This window comes from Anas acuta, chromosome 1 (assembly GCF_963932015.1).
Source record: "Anas acuta chromosome 1, bAnaAcu1.1, whole genome shotgun sequence".
In the NCBI taxonomy this organism is placed as follows: domain Eukaryota; kingdom Metazoa; phylum Chordata; class Aves; order Anseriformes; family Anatidae; genus Anas; species Anas acuta.
Window position 1 is genome coordinate 161,180,503 of NC_088979.1, and position 17,616 is coordinate 161,198,118.

General features: G+C 52.3%; 8 protein-coding genes across 8 annotated transcripts; 4 read left to right on the forward strand and 4 right to left on the reverse strand.

The window, feature by feature from the left end:
- The first annotated feature begins 2,475 nt into the window (after nucleotides 1-2,475).
- On the forward strand, nucleotides 2,476-3,251 carry LOC137849379 (histone H1.11L). Its single transcript, XM_068668943.1, has one exon. It carries the CDS (start codon nucleotides 2,513-2,515, stop codon nucleotides 3,188-3,190), a length of 678 nt encoding a protein of 225 aa, XP_068525044.1. The 5' UTR covers nucleotides 2,476-2,512; the 3' UTR covers nucleotides 3,191-3,251.
- A 313-nt stretch (nucleotides 3,252-3,564) lies between these two features.
- Nucleotides 3,565-4,171, reverse strand: LOC137849393 (histone H2A-IV). Its single transcript, XM_068668959.1, has one exon. It carries the CDS (start codon nucleotides 4,169-4,171, stop codon nucleotides 3,782-3,784), a length of 390 nt encoding a protein of 129 aa, XP_068525060.1. The 3' UTR covers nucleotides 3,565-3,781.
- Nucleotides 4,172-4,235: 64 nt separating this feature from the next.
- On the forward strand, nucleotides 4,236-4,977 carry LOC137849383 (histone H2B 5-like). The gene has a single exon (XM_068668948.1). The coding sequence runs from the start codon at nucleotides 4,378-4,380 to the stop codon at nucleotides 4,891-4,893; it is 516 nt and encodes a 171-aa protein (XP_068525049.1). The 5' UTR covers nucleotides 4,236-4,377; the 3' UTR covers nucleotides 4,894-4,977.
- A 1,207-nt stretch (nucleotides 4,978-6,184) lies between these two features.
- On the forward strand, nucleotides 6,185-6,729 carry LOC137849387 (histone H3). Its single transcript, XM_068668952.1, has one exon. The coding sequence runs from the start codon at nucleotides 6,235-6,237 to the stop codon at nucleotides 6,643-6,645; it is 411 nt and encodes a 136-aa protein (XP_068525053.1). The 5' UTR covers nucleotides 6,185-6,234; the 3' UTR covers nucleotides 6,646-6,729.
- A 626-nt stretch (nucleotides 6,730-7,355) lies between these two features.
- On the reverse strand, nucleotides 7,356-7,903 carry LOC137849386 (histone H3). The gene has a single exon (XM_068668951.1). The coding sequence runs from the start codon at nucleotides 7,848-7,850 to the stop codon at nucleotides 7,440-7,442; it is 411 nt and encodes a 136-aa protein (XP_068525052.1). The 5' UTR covers nucleotides 7,851-7,903; the 3' UTR covers nucleotides 7,356-7,439.
- Nucleotides 7,904-9,214: 1,311 nt separating this feature from the next.
- On the reverse strand, nucleotides 9,215-9,978 carry LOC137849394 (histone H2B 5). Its single transcript, XM_068668960.1, has one exon. The coding sequence runs from the start codon at nucleotides 9,670-9,672 to the stop codon at nucleotides 9,292-9,294; it is 381 nt and encodes a 126-aa protein (XP_068525061.1). The 5' UTR covers nucleotides 9,673-9,978; the 3' UTR covers nucleotides 9,215-9,291.
- A 19-nt stretch (nucleotides 9,979-9,997) lies between these two features.
- LOC137849390 (histone H2A-IV) lies at nucleotides 9,998-10,508 on the forward strand. Its single transcript, XM_068668956.1, has one exon. It carries the CDS (start codon nucleotides 9,998-10,000, stop codon nucleotides 10,385-10,387), a length of 390 nt encoding a protein of 129 aa, XP_068525057.1. The 3' UTR covers nucleotides 10,388-10,508.
- Nucleotides 10,509-10,910: 402 nt separating this feature from the next.
- LOC137849380 (histone H1.10-like) lies at nucleotides 10,911-11,830 on the reverse strand. Its single transcript, XM_068668944.1, has one exon. It carries the CDS (start codon nucleotides 11,634-11,636, stop codon nucleotides 10,968-10,970), a length of 669 nt encoding a protein of 222 aa, XP_068525045.1. The 5' UTR covers nucleotides 11,637-11,830; the 3' UTR covers nucleotides 10,911-10,967.
- Between the last annotated feature and the right edge of the window lie 5,786 nt (nucleotides 11,831-17,616).

Below are 17,616 nucleotides of genomic sequence, written 5' to 3' on the forward strand. Positions count from 1 at the left end.
GCTACACCTGAGTCATGGTAAATCAGCACCACTAACAAGATCTTTAAACTGTCCCCTCTATTGCCCCAATCCACAAGAATGTCTGTGTGACATAATATTATTGAAAGAAGAAATGAAGAAAGTCAGATGACTGCATTTTCATAATATCAAATGATTTACTAAGGTCTCCTATTCTTTCCCACATTGTACTGCATGTTTCTAAACAAGTAACTCCTCTATCCAGCCCATCCTAAAAAATTCATTTTATACATATTCAGTTTATCCCACATCACAGACTCCTGGCTTGGAAAAAGAAACCACACCCGCTACCACCCCACCCCCGCCACCCTGTTTTTTCTCATCTGCCAGTTCAAAACATGAGCTCCTTTTCATGTATGTGTGTGTGCATGTTTTGCCACTCTCTGACCTTGTAACAAGGGAAGGGAAATTCGTGATAATAGGAATGAAAAATGTTCTGCCTCAGCAACCTGAGCAAGTCAAGAGAAGAATTTTCCAAAAGCTTCTATGGCCTCATTTCTTTGTTTAAGCAGTTTCCTTAATGACCTACAAAAAAAAAAAAAAAAAAAAAAAAGCGAAAAAAAAAAAAGCATGCTGGCAGCAGGACCAGTGCTGAGAGCAGGAAAATCTGTGCTGTGGTTGTATGTTATTCCATCTTGTGTGAAGCCTCAGAGCAAGACAAAAGCCTGCTGCTGCATCCTGTCTTCTCACCTTAGTTGTGTTTATGATCTCTTCTGCAACAGCAGTTAATAACTGGAAAGCAAAGTCGTGGTTATTTTCTGTTTTCATGAGGGTTCATCCAGTAGCCTCTGAACAGATTCTGTCTGGATGGGTCCTATTTGGATCCTGCTTCTACAAGTCTCATGAACTATGGCACTGGCCATCTTGATCCTTGCTTTAACGTTTATGTGCAGATAAAAAAAAAAATAATATATGCCGTAAGATGGAAGATTTGTGGCTATGCTTTACATATTTGCTGTGTTTCATGTATTTGTGGACAAATGAAATACAGGATTATAATAATAACTTGTACATTAAAATTAGTATGATATAGAAGACATGCCAACAGAAACATATCTCTCATTATAACCTGGACATTATTAAGACTCATAACACTAATTATGACTTTAGAGTTCCACACATGATCTTCTAGAGTAAAGAAGTGTGCTAAGGAGAGGAGACAGCAGGTACATGCATATGAATTGAGAAATGTATTGGTTGTATTTACAAAACTTAGCAAATACTGTACCGTATTGAAATTCAATTTAGAAAGATGCACTTATATGCAAAATAAAATTCTCACAGGTTATTTAACAGCATTCTTGACCTGAAATTTAAGGAAAAAAAAAAAAAGGCAAAAAAAAAGACATTTTCATGAGAAATAGTGAACTATTGTTGTATTGTAGAATTTCCTCTTAATGGTTTCCTTTAATCCCCTGCTCTAATTTACCGCAATAGTACTCAGGAGATAATTGATTAAGCCAGTGGATTTAAATCATAATTAAAGAACTTCCTGCAGTCTAACCTGGTTACATTTTATTATTTGTTTTTCACAGGGAAAACATGCACATCACACTTTGATTATTTTTTGCTCAAGTGCTCTATTTGTCTGACAAAGTGCCCTGCAGTACAGTACAAAGATAAGCACAAAAATAAATATTTGGTCTTAAAATCTGAAAATATGAACAAATGTGCCTATCTTACTTAATGAAAAGAACTCTTTTGGAGAAAGAAACAGAAATATAATTAAGCAAAAGGTTAATACAAGAATGCAGAAAAATAAAGGAAACAGAGGAAAAAGTTCTCTATCTTCTTATAAGATGTTGAACACACCAGCTAATTGAAAAGACATGGTTTTAATGTAAACATTTCTGGTGAAAGACATCTTTCTTTTACTTTTTATAAGTCCTGTGTAAAGCTATATAGGGCAGTATGCCCGAAGGTTTCATTATTTTTAAGAGATGAAGCCGTATTACGGGAAATAACTCATAACCCAGTTTCAGAGCTCAGAGGCTACTTTGTGTTACTTGCTTCTTTTCAAAGCTAATTTAAGCGATGAAAATGACTCGGGAATACCTCCATTTTAGACTATCCTGATGAAAAACCGTCTCAAGAACACGAATTCGCTGCCAGTACGGCAGTGCTGTCAGAAGCAGAGTTGTAATTCAAAAGTAAAAATAAAAATCTTACTGTCCGGCTCTGCGTGCAAACCCCAAACTCAAGGATTCCAGCCTCGCACGAAAACCATTTTAACCCTGAGGCGAAAGAAAAACCACAGGACAAAACTACATTCTGTCCCCAGCACCGCTGTGAAGAAACGGGGTGCCGCGGTGACGAATTTTTACGAAAAACACACTTTTTCGAGGAGGAAGAAACACAAGCGGAGAGGCAGCGCGCCGGGCGGCGGGGCGGGGCGGGCTCTGCAGCCGCACCAATCAGCGCCCGCTGCGCTCCCATAAATAAGGGCCCCGCCGCCCGCCGGCAGCCGCTGCGCCCCGCTCTGCGCCGCGCCGACATGTCCGAGACCGCGCCCGCTCCCGCTGCCGAGGCGGCGCCCGCCGCCGCCCCGGCCCCCGCCGCCAAGGCCGCCGGCAAGAAGCCGAAGAAGGCGGCGGGCGGCTCCAAGGCGCGCAAGCCCGCGGGCCCCAGCGTCACCGAGCTGATCACCAAGGCCGTGGCCGCCTCCAAGGAGCGCAAGGGGCTCTCCCTCGCCGCGCTCAAGAAGGCGCTGGCCGCCGGCGGCTACGACGTGGAGAAGAACAACAGCCGCATCAAGCTGGGGCTCAAGAGCCTCGTCGGCAAGGGCACCCTGGTGCAGACCAAGGGCACCGGCGCCTCCGGCTCCTTCCGCCTCAGCAAGAAGCCCGGCGAGGTGAAGGAGAAGGCGCCCAAGAAGCGGGCGGCCGCGGCCAAGCCCAAGAAGCCGGCGGCCAAGAAGCCCGCCAGCGCCGCCAAGAAGCCCAAGAAGGCGGCGGTGAAGAAGAGCCCCAAGAAAGCCAAGAAGCCGGCAGCCGCTGCCACCAAGAAAGCAGCCAAGAGCCCCAAGAAGGCAACCAAGGCTGCCAAGCCCAAAAAGGCAGTGGCTGCAAAGAGCCCGGCCAAGGCAAAGGCAGTTAAGCCCAAAGCTGCCAAACCCAAGGCTGCCAAGCCGAAAGCAGCCAAGGCAAAGAAGGCGGCACCCAAGAAGAAGTAAGCCCCCATGGAAGAAAACTCTTCACCCGCACTTAAACCCAACGGCTCTTTTAAGAGCCACCCACACATTCTCTAAAGGAGCTGAAATACTTTGCTCAACATTAACATAATAAAATATGGTAAAATCTGGTGAATAACTTACATTAAGACAGCTCACACTAATGCACATGGTTTTTCCATGGAGATACAAATATGAGCATTTCTTGATGCTACTTCAATTATCACTGCAAGTATAGGGAAAGCTTTTTTTTTTTTTTTTTTTACAGAGGACTCCATTCCTATCTTGTTCTACAATAGTATAGCAGCCATTACTGCTTTCCCTTGCTCATTGACATATGCATGTACTAGAGAAAGAAATGAGAGCACGAGATGAAATAATGTGCATGTGTCACCAAATTTTTTTAGCTCTGATGAAATTACATGTGTGGTAACAGGAAAACAGAAAAGCAATTCAATTGAAGTAAAAATTGTTATTTCTTTAAGTAATAACAAACACACAAAATAATCCAGCTCTTTTATGATTTCGTGGGTGGCTCTTAAAAGAGCCTTTGGGTTTCGATGAGAAGAGCTTCCCAGGCACGGTTCTCGGTGTTCACTTGGCCTTGGCCTTGTGGCTGTCGGTCTTCTTGGGCAGCAGCACGGCCTGGATGTTGGGCAGCACCCCGCCCTGCGCGATGGTGACCTTGCCCAGCAGCTTGTTGAGCTCCTCGTCGTTGCGGATGGCCAGCTGCAGGTGGCGGGGGATGATGCGTGTCTTCTTGTTGTCGCGGGCCGCGTTGCCCGCCAGCTCCAGGATCTCGGCCGTCAGGTACTCCAGCACGGCCGCCAGGTACACCGGGGCGCCGGCGCCCACCCGCTCCGCGTAGTTGCCCTTGCGCAGCAGCCGGTGCACGCGGCCCACGGGGAACTGCAGCCCGGCCCGCGACGAGCGCGACTTGGCCTTGGCCCGCGCCTTCCCACCCTGCTTCCCGCGGCCTGACATCGCAGCGACTCCAGCAAACACCGCACGCAGCGACCTGCCCGGGGCCGCCCCCGCCGCCTTATATTCGGCTCGGGCGGACCGCGGGCGGCAGCGCTGATTGGCTGCGAGGGCGGCAGAACGCCAGCAGCCAATGGCAGCGCGGATCCAAAGGCGCCCAATGCCGAAGTGTGGCGTTCGGTGACGACACAAAGCCAAACTTCCAGCCAATGGCGGCGCGGAGCGGTGGAGCCGCTGCTCTGCATCGCGCCCCTATAAGAGCGGCTGCGACGGGCGGGTGCGGCACTGCGCTGCTGCGAGGAGAAGCGGTAAGCGGTGCTGTTTGCTGTGAGACGGTGATCGCCATGCCTGAGCCGGCCAAGTCTGCGCCCGCGCCCAAGAAGGGCTCCAAGAAAGCCGTCACCAAGACGCAGAAGAAGGGCGACAAGAAAAGGCGCAAGAGCCGCAAGGAGAGCTACTCGATCTACGTGTACAAGGTGCTGAAGCAGGTGCACCCCGACACGGGCATCTCGTCCAAGGCCATGGGCATCATGAACTCCTTCGTCAACGACATCTTCGAGCGCATCGCCGGCGAGGCGTCGCGCCTGGCGCACTACAACAAGCGCTCGACCATCACGTCGCGGGAGATCCAGACGGCCGTGCGGCTGCTGCTGCCCGGCGAGCTGGCCAAGCACGCCGTGTCCGAGGGCACCAAGGCGGTCACCAAGTACACCAGCTCCAAGTAGAGCGCCGCGGATCCTGTTTTTAACCCAAAGGCTCTTTTAAGAGCCACCCACGTTTTCAATAAAAAGAGCTGAGGTAGTAGGCAATGGCTTGCTAATATCTTTTTTTTTTTTCAGACAATACCTATTTGTAGTAACACGTAAGTTGAAAATGTAGTGCATGTTTCACACATAGAATTTATAAACAAGGCCACTTCTCTTGTGACTCGTTAGAGATGGTCAGATAACTACGGTTCGTTGATGTTCCCAGGGGTACCATAACTGCAGGTGTTTTGGAGAGGGAGTATTGATTTCCTTCATGGAATCCTTATGAGGACTAATACCTCGTGAAGCACAAAGGGTTTAATCTTTCCCTGTGTTCACAGCAGACAAAAGGCTCGCGGGGCGGACAGCCTCACCGTTAGCGTTGTTGGAGGCGAGCTGGAAAGCAACCCGTTCGATTTTAGCGGTCTGATGCTCCCGTGCCGCACTGCATCGCAAGTACCCCCCCTAAGCATGCTGTACCCTGCGGTCTGCTCCTGCGCTCCCGGCCGTTTCTCTGCGCTCCCCCGCAGTGGAAATCACCGCTCTGAGGCACCCGGGGCAGTGGAGGGGGCGGACGGGCGGCGCTAGGGAGCCCCGCCGCAGTCCGACCTGAGTGAGAACTGCGCGGAGCCTCCCGGCAGGCGGCCCCGACACGGCTCTGGGAGGGGGCGGGGCCTGGCGGCGTTAGGCGGCTCGGAGCGCGGCCCCGTTTCCCCGCGGGGAGCTGGGCCTTAAGGCGGGGGAGAGGGGGCGCGCGGCTGTGCGGGGGCTGCAGCCAGGAAGCGTTCCCAGTGGCGGAACTGCGCCTAGTTCCGCGAACTACACCTGGAAGGGTCCTGTTATGGCCCTGAACGGGAAGCGGTCGGTGAAAGAGCAGGAACAGAGATCTCACGGGCGGCGGTACCATTCTGCTCTCGTCCCCAGTATCCGCGTCTGCCGGCAGCGCCAGCCTCCACGCCCGCCACGCCGCTACTCGTGGGGGAGGCTCCCGCATTGCTCCTTGGGCAGCACGGCAGCCGGCGCCTAAAAGCTGCGGAGGACCGGCCCGCCCGCGGAAAAGAGCGGAGCGCTCAAGCACGGGGCTGGCCGCGGCGGGCGGGGTCAGGCGCTGCCGGCTCCGGCTGCCGGGGGGCGGGGCAGGCGGGCGGGCTTCCCGGCCCCGAAGCGCGGGCTTTTCGAGCGCCCGCCTCGGCCAATGGCAGGCGGCCTCCCGCGGGCGGCCAATGGGCGGGGGCCCTCGGCTATAAATGCCGCCGCCGCCGCGCTCTCGCCACTGCTCGGTGCCGGGGGCTGAGAGAGGGCGGCGGTGACTGCTAGGCGATGGCGCGCACAAAGCAGACGGCGCGTAAGTCGACGGGCGGGAAGGCGCCCCGCAAGCAGCTGGCCACCAAGGCGGCCCGCAAGAGCGCGCCGGCCACGGGCGGCGTGAAGAAGCCGCACCGCTACCGGCCCGGCACGGTGGCGCTGCGCGAGATCCGCCGCTACCAGAAGTCGACGGAGCTGCTGATCCGCAAGCTGCCCTTCCAGCGGCTGGTGCGCGAGATCGCGCAGGACTTCAAGACCGACCTGCGCTTCCAGAGCTCGGCCGTGATGGCGCTGCAGGAGGCGAGCGAGGCCTACCTGGTGGGGCTCTTCGAGGACACCAACCTGTGCGCCATCCACGCCAAGCGCGTCACCATCATGCCCAAGGACATCCAGCTCGCCCGACGCATCCGCGGGGAGCGCGCCTGAGGCTCCTGACCCAGCCCTTTGCGCCTCCTCTGTTCTCAGCAGAGGAGGCTGCACTCAGACCCAAAGGCTCTTTTAAGAGCCACTTCATGCTCAAAAAAGGCTGTTATTACTTACGTTTAATGGAGATGTTATATTCTAAGTCCCTCAAAACGCATGAAAAATTAATTTCCTCACAGATCAATTATAGTATACATTATGGATACTAGGAGCCTGCATGCTAAAAGCTTTCCAAAATATGTTCTAATCAGGCATAACCTAGCTAGATTATTGGGATTTGTAGGGAAAAAAAAAAAAGATATGATAGTTACTAATTACCATGTTAAGAGTAATTATCAGAACCATTACACTGTCAACAGCTCTTTTTGTTGTGCCTGGAGTGGCTCTTAAAAGGGACCTTTGGGTTTGGTGGTGGCATGGCAGGAGCCTCAGGCACAGTCTAATGGTTTCGCTAATTACCATATTCATAGGGTAGATAATGACTACATGTACTAATACTACCACATCTATTTTTCCTAGAATTTACACACAGTGATCTATATATCTAGTTTGTCTGATGTTGGAACGCTTTTGGTATGGAAGCATCTATCGTTTATAATATGTACTATAATTAAACTCAAAGAAATAAAGTTTTTCGTGAGTTTTGAAGAGATTTAGGATTTAATATAACATCACCATTAAACATAAGTAATAACAGCCTTTTTTGAGCATGGAGTGGCTCTTAAAAGAGCCTTTGGGTCTGAGTGCAGCCTCCTCTGCTGAGAACAGAGGAGGCGCAAAGGGCTGGGTCAGGAGCCTCAGGCGCGCTCCCCGCGGATGCGTCGGGCGAGCTGGATGTCCTTGGGCATGATGGTGACGCGCTTGGCGTGGATGGCGCACAGGTTGGTGTCCTCGAAGAGCCCCACCAGGTAGGCCTCGCTCGCCTCCTGCAGCGCCATCACGGCCGAGCTCTGGAAGCGCAGGTCGGTCTTGAAGTCCTGCGCGATCTCGCGCACCAGCCGCTGGAAGGGCAGCTTGCGGATCAGCAGCTCCGTCGACTTCTGGTAGCGGCGGATCTCGCGCAGCGCCACCGTGCCGGGCCGGTAGCGGTGCGGCTTCTTCACGCCGCCCGTGGCCGGCGCGCTCTTGCGGGCCGCCTTGGTGGCCAGCTGCTTGCGGGGCGCCTTCCCGCCCGTCGACTTACGCGCCGTCTGCTTTGTGCGCGCCATCGCCTAGCAGTCACCGCCGCCCTCTCTCAGCCCCCGGCACCGAGCAGTGGCGAGAGCGCGGCGGCGGCGGCATTTATAGCCGAGGGCCCCCGCCCATTGGCCGCCCGCGGGAGGCCGCCTGCCATTGGCCGAGGCGGGCGCTCGAAAAGCCCGCGCTTCGGGGCCGGGAAGCCCGCCCGCCTGCCCCGCCCCCCGGCAGCCAGAGCCGGCAGCGCCTGACCCCGCCCGCCGCGGCCAGCCCCGTGCTTGAGCGCTCCGCTCCTTTCCGCGGGCGGGCCGGTCCTCCGCAGCTTTTAGGCACCGGCTGCCGTGCTGCCCAAGGAGCAATGCGGGAGCCTCCCCCACGAGTAGCGGCGTGGCGGGCGTGGAGGCTGGCGCTGCCGGCAGACGCGGATACTGGGGACGAGAGCAGCGCCTGACCCCGCCGCCAAGGCCTCGGCCTCTAACCACCGCTCCCTTCCTCAGGTCTCTTTCCCAGCCCCGCCCCACCCCCCGCGCACAAATCGGGGCTGTCGTCTAAAGCTCTTTGGCTAGGCGGCCTCCGTCTCCCTCTCGAGGTCGCTGTTTCTACTCTTTCACCGACCTCTGCCAGTTTAGGGCCATAACACAGCCCTCCTAGGCTTAGCCCGCGGCGGCCGTTCCGGCACCGCGAACGCCTCCTAGCTGCTGTGCCCCCCGCCTTAAGGCCCAGCTCCCCGCGGGGAAACGGGGCCGCGCTCCGAGCCGCCTAACGCCGCCAGGCCCCGCCCCCTCCCAGAGCCGTGTCGGGGCCGCCTGCCGGGAGGCTCTGTGCAGTTCTCACTCAGGTCGGACTGCGGCGGGGCTCGCCAGTGCCGCCCGCCCACCCGTCCCCTCCGCTGCCCCGGGCTCTTCAGTGCGGTGGAGCTCCCCCATTGCGGGGGAGCGCAGAGAAATGGCCGGGAGTGCAGGAGCAGACCGCAGGGTACACCGTCCTCAGGGGGCAACAGCGCAGTGAAGCAGCCCAGATTGCTTTCCTGTTCGCCTAGGTCTACGGAAACGCCGAAGTCGTCCACAGATTAGCCTCTTGCCTGCTGTAAGCAAGATTAAACGCTCCTCTTTAGCCGTCTTGCCCCTTATGTGAACGTCTGGTAGGAGGGGATGAGAAGGGAGGAGGGGGGCGGGAAGCAAGTGTCTCCTCTGCAGAACACTTAGTGCAGGCACCGATAGGAACACCGATGATCCCTCGTTATTGTCGGTCTCAATCTAAACACAAGAAACAAGTGGACTTCCGTGCACGTTTAGGAGTGCGTTAAAGGTACTATGGTATGTTTGCAACTTATACCTATCTGCAACTAGGCAATGTCTAAAGAAAAAATACATATATATATTTGCAAGCCACCACCGCTGCCTCAGCTCTTTTATTGAAAACGTGGGTGGCTCTTAAAAGAGCCTTTGGGTTAAAAACAGGATCCGCGGCGCTCTACTTGGAGCTGGTGTACTTGGTGACCGCCTTGGTGCCCTCGGACACGGCGTGCTTGGCCAGCTCGCCGGGCAGCAGCAGCCGCACGGCCGTCTGGATCTCCCGCGACGTGATGGTCGAGCGCTTGTTGTAGTGCGCCAGGCGCGACGCCTCGCCGGCGATGCGCTCGAAGATGTCGTTGACGAAGGAGTTCATGATGCCCATGGCCTTGGACGAGATGCCCGTGTCGGGGTGCACCTGCTTCAGCACCTTGTACACATAGATCGAGTAGCTCTCCTTGCGGCTCTTGCGCCTTTTCTTGTCGCCCTTCTTCTGCGTCTTGGTCACGGCTTTCTTGGAGCCCTTCTTGGGCGCGGGCGCAGACTTGGCCGGCTCAGGCATTGTTTCTCTGTTCCCGCACTTCTTCAGAAACTGCTGAGGTGTTTCCGGCAGCTACGCGCTCCCTTCTTATATAGTAACCGTATGCAAATTAGGGGTTCCTCGTTCCTCTTTTTCCATTGGCTGATTCGTATCCCTACCCTCATAACTCTCCGTCTATTGTCTCCATTGGTCAGAATTCGATCCGCCTTCCCATTGGCTGCTTTCGCTGTATCTAATTCTCGGCCTATCGAATCGCGCTGCTTTTACCGGGAAGGGATATAAGGCCGAGCTGGGAGGCTGCCGGCATTTCTCCACGTCTTCCGCTGGTGATCAGTCAGTCGCTGCGATGTCCGGGCGCGGGAAGCAGGGCGGGAAGGCGCGGGCCAAGGCCAAGTCGCGCTCGTCGCGGGCCGGGCTGCAGTTCCCCGTGGGCCGCGTGCACCGGCTGCTGCGCAAGGGCAACTACGCGGAGCGGGTGGGCGCCGGCGCCCCGGTGTACCTGGCGGCCGTGCTGGAGTACCTGACGGCCGAGATCCTGGAGCTGGCGGGCAACGCGGCCCGCGACAACAAGAAGACGCGCATCATCCCCCGCCACCTGCAGCTGGCCATCCGCAACGACGAGGAGCTCAACAAGCTGCTGGGCAAGGTCACCATCGCGCAGGGCGGGGTGCTGCCCAACATCCAGGCCGTGCTGCTGCCCAAGAAGACCGACAGCCACAAGGCCAAGGCCAAGTGAACACCGAGAACCGTGCCTGGGAAGCTCTTCCCATCGAAACCCAAAGGCTCTTTTCAGAGCCACCAACAGGTCCAGAAAAAGAGCTGCAATCTCATTGTTTACAGTCAGTAAAAGCAACAGTTGTTCCACAAAGTTTTAATCGGAGCCGGAGCACTGAGCCCCAGCAGTGTAGGGCGCAGCCCTTCCCGGCCCCGCCGTCTTTCCCCACGCCCCGTCCGGGGGCGGAGCCGCGCGGCGCTCGCAGCGCTACGGGCGCAGCTCGGCAGCCCCGGGCCGCCGCCAATCCCGGCGCTGTGCGGGTGGTTCAAAGCACCGCTGCGGAGCTTTAACTCCCTCGCCGCTCCGTTTCTAAGCGGCAGGGGGATTTCAGGTCCGTAGAGCGTCTGATCCGAGCCTGCTCTGCCTGTCCCCGAACTAAAACGTACGTTGTCCTCAGTATCTGCATTATCCTTCTCACTACCTATCGTTCCCGTGGTCTATAAGAAATCGATCTCAGTGTTTCAGCTCTTTTTAGGAAAGGTTGGGTGGCTCTTAAAAGAGCCGTTGGGTTTAAGTGTGGAAGGTTTTCTTCCACGGGGGCTTATTTCTTCTTGGGTGCCTTCTTCGCCTTGGCTGCTTTCGGCTTGGCTGCCTTTGGCTTGGCAGCTTTGGGCTTAACTGCCTTTGCCTTAGCCGGGCTCTTTGCTGCCACTGCCTTTTTGGGCTTGGCAGCCTTGGTCGCCTTCTTGGGGCTCTTGGCTGCTTTCTTGGTGGCAGCGGCCGCCGGCTTCTTGGCTTTCTTGGGGCTCTTCTTCACCGCCGCCTTCTTGGGCTTCTTGGCGGCGCTGGCGGGCTTCTTGGCCGCCGGCTTCTTGGGCTTGGCCGCGGCCGCCCGCTTCTTGGGCGCCTTCTCCTTCACCTCGCCGGGCTTCTTGCTGAGGCGGAACGACCCCGACGCACCGATGCCCTTGGTCTGCACCAGGGTGCCCTTGCCGACGAGGCTCTTGAGCCCCAGCTTGATGCGGCTGTTGTTCTTCTCCACGTCGTAGCCGCCGGCGGCCAGCGCCTTCTTGAGCGCGGCGAGGGAGAGCCCCTTGCGCTCCTTGGAGGCGGCCACGGCCTTGGTGATCAGCTCGGTGACGCTGGGGCCCGCGGGCTTGCGCGCCTTGGAGCCGCCCGCCGCCTTCTTCGGCTTCTTGCCGGCGGCCTTGGCGGCGGGGGCCGGGGCGGCGGCGGCTGCGGGCGCTGCGGCGGGCGCGGTCTCGGCCATGTCGCGACGGGCGCGGATCGCGGTGCTGGCGGCGGCGGCGGCGCCCCCTTTATAGCAGCGCAGCGGGCGCTGATTGGTGCGGCCGCCCCGCCCCGCCCCGCCGCCGCCCGGCGCTCGGCGGCTCGGCTTGTGTTTCTTGGGCGAGAATAAAGCGGTTTTTCAATATTTTATCCCTCGCCAAGTCGCCCCTTTTCTGCCCCTGGGGGGTCGTGGGGGTGTCTGCTTTCGTCCGTCGGGGTCTCGTTCCGGGAAGAGTTGAGTTTGGGGAGAGAGGGGAGCAGAAATCCCGAGTCCTGGAACCGAGCGGTCCTCGAGAGAGCGAAAGTTTTGTTTTTCTTTGTAAATTAGGAATTATCCTTTAATGATAACGGGAGACAAGACACTCAGTGCTAAACTTCAGAGGGTCTTCTTCCCATCAGAGAAGAAAGCTAGCGTTTAGAAGCTACCGGCTTGAAATGAAAAGCTTTCAAAGAGAGTGAGGTAGCACAAGCTCCCAGAAGCCGTGCCGCAGCCTTTCTCACCGAGCGTTGTACCTCCGGCTCCTGAGAAACACTGAATTAGTGATTTTTTCCCCCGTATTTCCCGAGCTACGATTTCCAGAGCGTCCCTGTGAAGCAGTAGGTAGTGTACGCTTTATTCACCTCCCAACGTGCAACTTTCTCTGCAACTCTTTGCTGTTGTTAGCGCAGCACAGGGCTCTTTAATGTTAATGTCATGAACAGGAACGCGAAGACCAAATATGAAAACGTTTGTGTCGAATCACTGAGCTTCATGTACGTCTCCGGCATACAGAAACAAGCCACACGCTAAATAAAGCACATAGTGCTATTTCTGTGAAACATGTTGGTATGATTCAGTAACATGGACATAACTGACAAGAGATCACATCTGCGGGAGACATAAAACACCATTCTGTGCATATTTTGATGCCAAACTAAGAAGAAAAATCACAGTCTTTGCTCACTGCTCATTCTGCAGATTACAGATAAAGTCACAGCAATTTCTGTACACAAAATCTTTAACTGCAGTATACAGGGACCCAAAGCTGTTTGTCCATGCTGTGGTGACAAATGGTGACCCTATTAGCACGCATGCCTCCTTATCAGCAAAAGCTTTGTATATATTTTTGTGAACCTAACAGGATTTACAACTGTATTTATCTCAAAGGTTGTCCGTTAATAGCCATTACCTTGTTTAGCACCCTGTCATTATATTGCTGTCTTTATGCCTAATGTATAAAAATTGTTCTTGTATAGTTTGTACATGGTGCTGACCAGAAATTCAACTTCATTGTTTCAACAAATTGATCACCCCTCTCATTCCTCTACAGGACAGGCAAATTAACCTCTCAGATCTTCTGGGTGACCCGTCATCTTCAGTTAATTCATAAAGTCTCATTCTCAAAAAAAAAAAAAAAAAAAAAAAAAAAAAAAGTTGTATGCATATTTTGACCTTTTCTCCAATCCTTCTGGTAAAAATGATTTCAGGAAAATATTCATCTCTCCCACTTATGCTTTCTACCTAACTCTTCCTCATCATTGGGGTTTCCTAGTTGAGGAGTTATTCCACGGGAAAGGAGGGTATTAGATGGAAAATCCATCACATCTGGATGTGGGCTATCCAATAGTGTTGGAAGCAGGATGGCTTATATAGTTATATTCTCTACGAATTTTACAAGGGCAAGAGTACTTGACTGTAAGCCAGATTTACTGCACATAGCAGTAGGGGGAACAGAGAACTGACTAGTGAAATAAGTGTCGTCTCCTAACTTTTCCTGATATCATGTGTATGATTACTTCTCTTCCATCCCATCTAGGTCTGGTAAAACCCTTTGTGTTCCCTAAAAACTATTTTTGTTGCAGTGGCTGAATCTCTCAATACTCACTAACTCTTTTCACATCTCTGGTGCCGAGACTGGGGGTTGGGATGGAAACCTTTCTACCTCACAATAAAACAATTTCCCCCATTCTCTGCAAGATTTTTCTCCAGTCTGTAATTTGATATTCTCAAGACTGTTTTCCTCTGAGTATTAAAAATCTTGCACACGTGTAGTCAAATGGAACACAGCTGTCTTTCTAAATCTTATATAGCAGTGATAAACTACAGCACCAACCATCTTCAGGGGAAAAGCCTCTCAATATGTGCCAGAGCAATGCTGCAGCACCTTGATGTAGCCCTCACTCTAGTTTTAAAGTTATTGATCTCCACCAAATGTTAAATGACAATTTTAAAAATTGAAGCCATTTTTATAATTATTTTAACTGCTTCTGATTATTTGATTTTCCATTTATCTGTTTACTCCACTGTTCCCTTCCATTCTTGTTTAGAAGACAGTATATTCTCATGACCATCTCAGAAACAAGCAGCAAAGCAGTGCATATGAGGGTGGAGGGTGCATAAGTACCAGAGAAAAATCAAGGCATACAGGGAGGGCTGAATACATGTATAGTGTCACTTCATTCATCAGTGAATGAGAAACCACAGGGACAGTGGTTTGCCCTCCTCCCTCAAATACAGCTATTCCTTGTGTGCATCACAAAGAAAAACCCACATGAAGTTATGCACCAAGGTTATTACTCTGGTCATGATCAGGCCTAATTAGGATACACAGAAGTAGTACACATTTCCCTGCAATGCAGACACACAAGAACAGCAGATAGGGAGGATACTTGTATGAGAGATTCTCCCTCCCTCACTGTCACCGTTCTTATCCATTTACCATTGCAATTACAGCAAGCTTTGCTGCCTCACATTAGAAGAGGCAACCATCAAGAAATTACAGGACCTCAGAGCTGTTGGCATGGAGAAAGATATCTGGTAAGGTAATCTGCCAGCAAATCACCCAGAATGTTGCTGCTAGTGCTATCAACGTGAGCCAGCTTAAACTGCAAAACCAGACCTGAAAGCCTTTACAGAGCACAGCCAGCGTGAAGAATATGGATTGTTGTAACCAAGAACATATGCCTACTAACTCTCGAAAAATACAGTAATTCAAACCACACTTAAAACCTCCAAGACAATAAGAAGTTGTTGCAATATTAGGGTAATTTTCAATTTATTGCATGTCCCTTTTATGGTCACCTTGCTCTAGGTAATGAAGCATAGAGGCCACCATCAATGTCATTACTGGCCCTAGGGAGATCACCTTACAGTAACCTAGCATTTATCTGTCTACACATACTCGTGATAATTCTTCCTGACTCCTTTTTGCTCCTCTTCCTGCCCTTCCTTATGACTTTTCCACGTGCCATTAGTGTTTAAGCACACTGTGTTTGTTCTTTTTGTGTTTCCATATCTTTCCAAAACAAGTAAAGGCCACCCCCAGTTTAGAGGTGGGAGAACTGGAAGTCACTTTTCCACATTTCTTAAAAATTGAATCATATTTGTATCCTCCAACTTTTGTCAGGTTCAGATTTTCTGCCCTCCTGCTGTTAAGATGTTAACTCTCCATATTTCCTGTCAGGAGAAAGTAGTTCAGGGATGTTCATTTAATTTAACAGAGGAAAAGAAGAAGAAAAAGAGAAAAAGAAAAAGAAAGAAAGAAAGAGAAAAAGAAAAAGGGAAAAAGAAAAAGAAAAAGAAAAAGAAAAAGAAAAAGAAAAAGAAAAAGAAAAAGAAAAAGAAAAAGAAAAAGAAGAAAAAGTCAAAATGCAATTAATTTGTTTGTTTATTTTCACTTCCAATTTGTCACAAACCTCAGCTCTCTCCCGCACGCACACAGGCTGAGTGGGGATGTCAGCCTGCAGGTGCAGTTGGCCCCATGGGGAAACACCTTGAGGGGATGTGGGCTAGCAGCAGCCAGCTTCAGTTGCCAGCCTGTCCTTCTAGATAACAGCATTTCCATCTGCTCCAGCAAAACACAAGCCGTAAAGGGACCTGTAGCAAGAGCCATTTTTTTCACCTTTTAGCTGCTGTCTGCAGAAAATGCTGCTGCAGGGCTGTGGGTTGGGTGAGCACACCAAGTCCCTGATAACCACAGGTGAGAACCCGTGGGCACTCAGCCCACTCAGAGCCACATCCCCGTGTCACGGGGCTGCCTCAGCCACCTCGGGCTGGCTTCCTCGAAGGCAGCTGGTCTCACACCACCGGCTGGTAAATGTTCCTCGGGTCTCACACGCCCTGGGCCTCCCCTCCCAGCCTCTCCAGAGGGGAAGAGCCAGAGGCAGTGGTGGTCACCAGGTCTGCCAAGGAGAGGACAACTTCTTTCAGTTGCTAGTAGCAGCTGAGCCTGTTAGCTCAGACGGGGTCCGGCCGGCGCCTTGCTCCTGGGACAGACGCCCACCGCCCGGGGAAGGCTCCTCTCCCCGGGCTGCTGGAGGGCAGGGCCCGAGGCTGATGCTCCCTGCACTTTTCCAGGAGGCCACTGGGATGCAGGGTCTGCAAAGGAAAGGAGCAGCTCGGCGCCGACGTCCAGCCGCTGAAGCGCTTCTGGCTGCTGGCATCACGGCTCCTGCACAGCCAGGGGGGCTGCGTGGGGCTGGGCAAGCGGGCATCAGAGAAGAGCTGGAGGAGGAGGGATACTTCTAGTGTTTTTTTTTTGCCACCTTCCTTTTGAGCATGTGGAGGGTGTGTTACGTACAGTGCTCAGTTCTGGGACCCTGAAGGCATCCATGACTCTTGTTCCTTTTACCTGTGCAAGCAACATTCTTTCCTTCTTTATTGCTGGCATGTATTCAAATGAGAAATTCCTACGACAGATGTCCTATTCAGACAAAAATGAAATTTTATCCCAGAGGACACAGGAATTTTGCCCCTTTCTTTACACAGGAAACGCTCCTTTTGGCCTACTGATGCCGTTTCTTTCCCAGTAAAAAAAAGAATACCGTGGCCTTGAAGGCTGAATCAGTATTCCTCACATCCGGCTGCCTAGAATCAGAAGCATGAAGTACATGCAGAAATGGAAAGTCTCACCCTCCAATCTTGAAGGGGCCCAGAACAACAGAATTTAAAATCACAGCCTGACCAGTGCTACAAAAGCTATGTTGGGTCGCAGGGTAGCCTCAGCAAGCAAATACTCACCTGAAATTGAGGCCACCTACATTCAACATTTGGTTCCGCCTGCAAGGCAAAGAGCAAACCACCAGCTTTCTCCTTACCTTTGTTTCCCTGCATGTCAAGAAGATTTGTGCAAAGAGGCACCTTCAAAGTTCATTGAGCTCTCTAGCTGAAGATTGCTGCAGAACAGCTAGGAAGTGTGAGCAGCTTGTAGCTTCACATTGATATCAGAGGTCCTACATTCACACTGATCCAATTTTTGAGTATACATCAGGAAATGCATCGGTCTCCGTATGCTTCTCAGGTCCACTTCTAGCCTGAAGAGCTGCTTCAGATGTGAAAAAGTTTTTCTCAAGCTCTGACAGTAAAAATATTGCCATCTGATCTATATAGTCACTCAATCTCTCTCGTGCTGCAAAAATAAAATAATACCCCCCAAAAAAATAATAGAGGGGAGCCCTAGGACACTTCAAGAGAAGTCAGCAAGTATAAATTTAACATTATGGATTTGGATTAAAATCTAACCTAAGCATCAAGAATTTGATTCGTTCCTAAAGGCAGAGTCCACAACCAGCCTCCAAGGCAGCTTTGTCAAATCTGGCATCTTGATTCAAGGGAGTTCAGGGGAACCATCTCTGCTCCCAGAGATGTATAAATTCAGTAGCAGTGGCTTTATCACACCTTTCAGGAACATCTGGCATAGAGCACTGGTGACAGCCACCTTCAGTTGAAGTTCTCTGCCCATAAGGTGCAGCTTGGATCATATCCTGTTTCCTTGACAAGCCGTATCAGTTTATCTTCTATCAGCTCTCTTTGCAGACTTCCAACCTTACTGGTCCACATGAGACGTAGGAAGAAAGCTGAAGGGGAGAAGAGGGGAGGGGAGGAGACAGGAGAACAGAGAATAAATAAATAAATAAATAAATTTTCTGTTTTATTTTATTTTATAAAATATAAAATACATTCTTATATATTATATCGTATC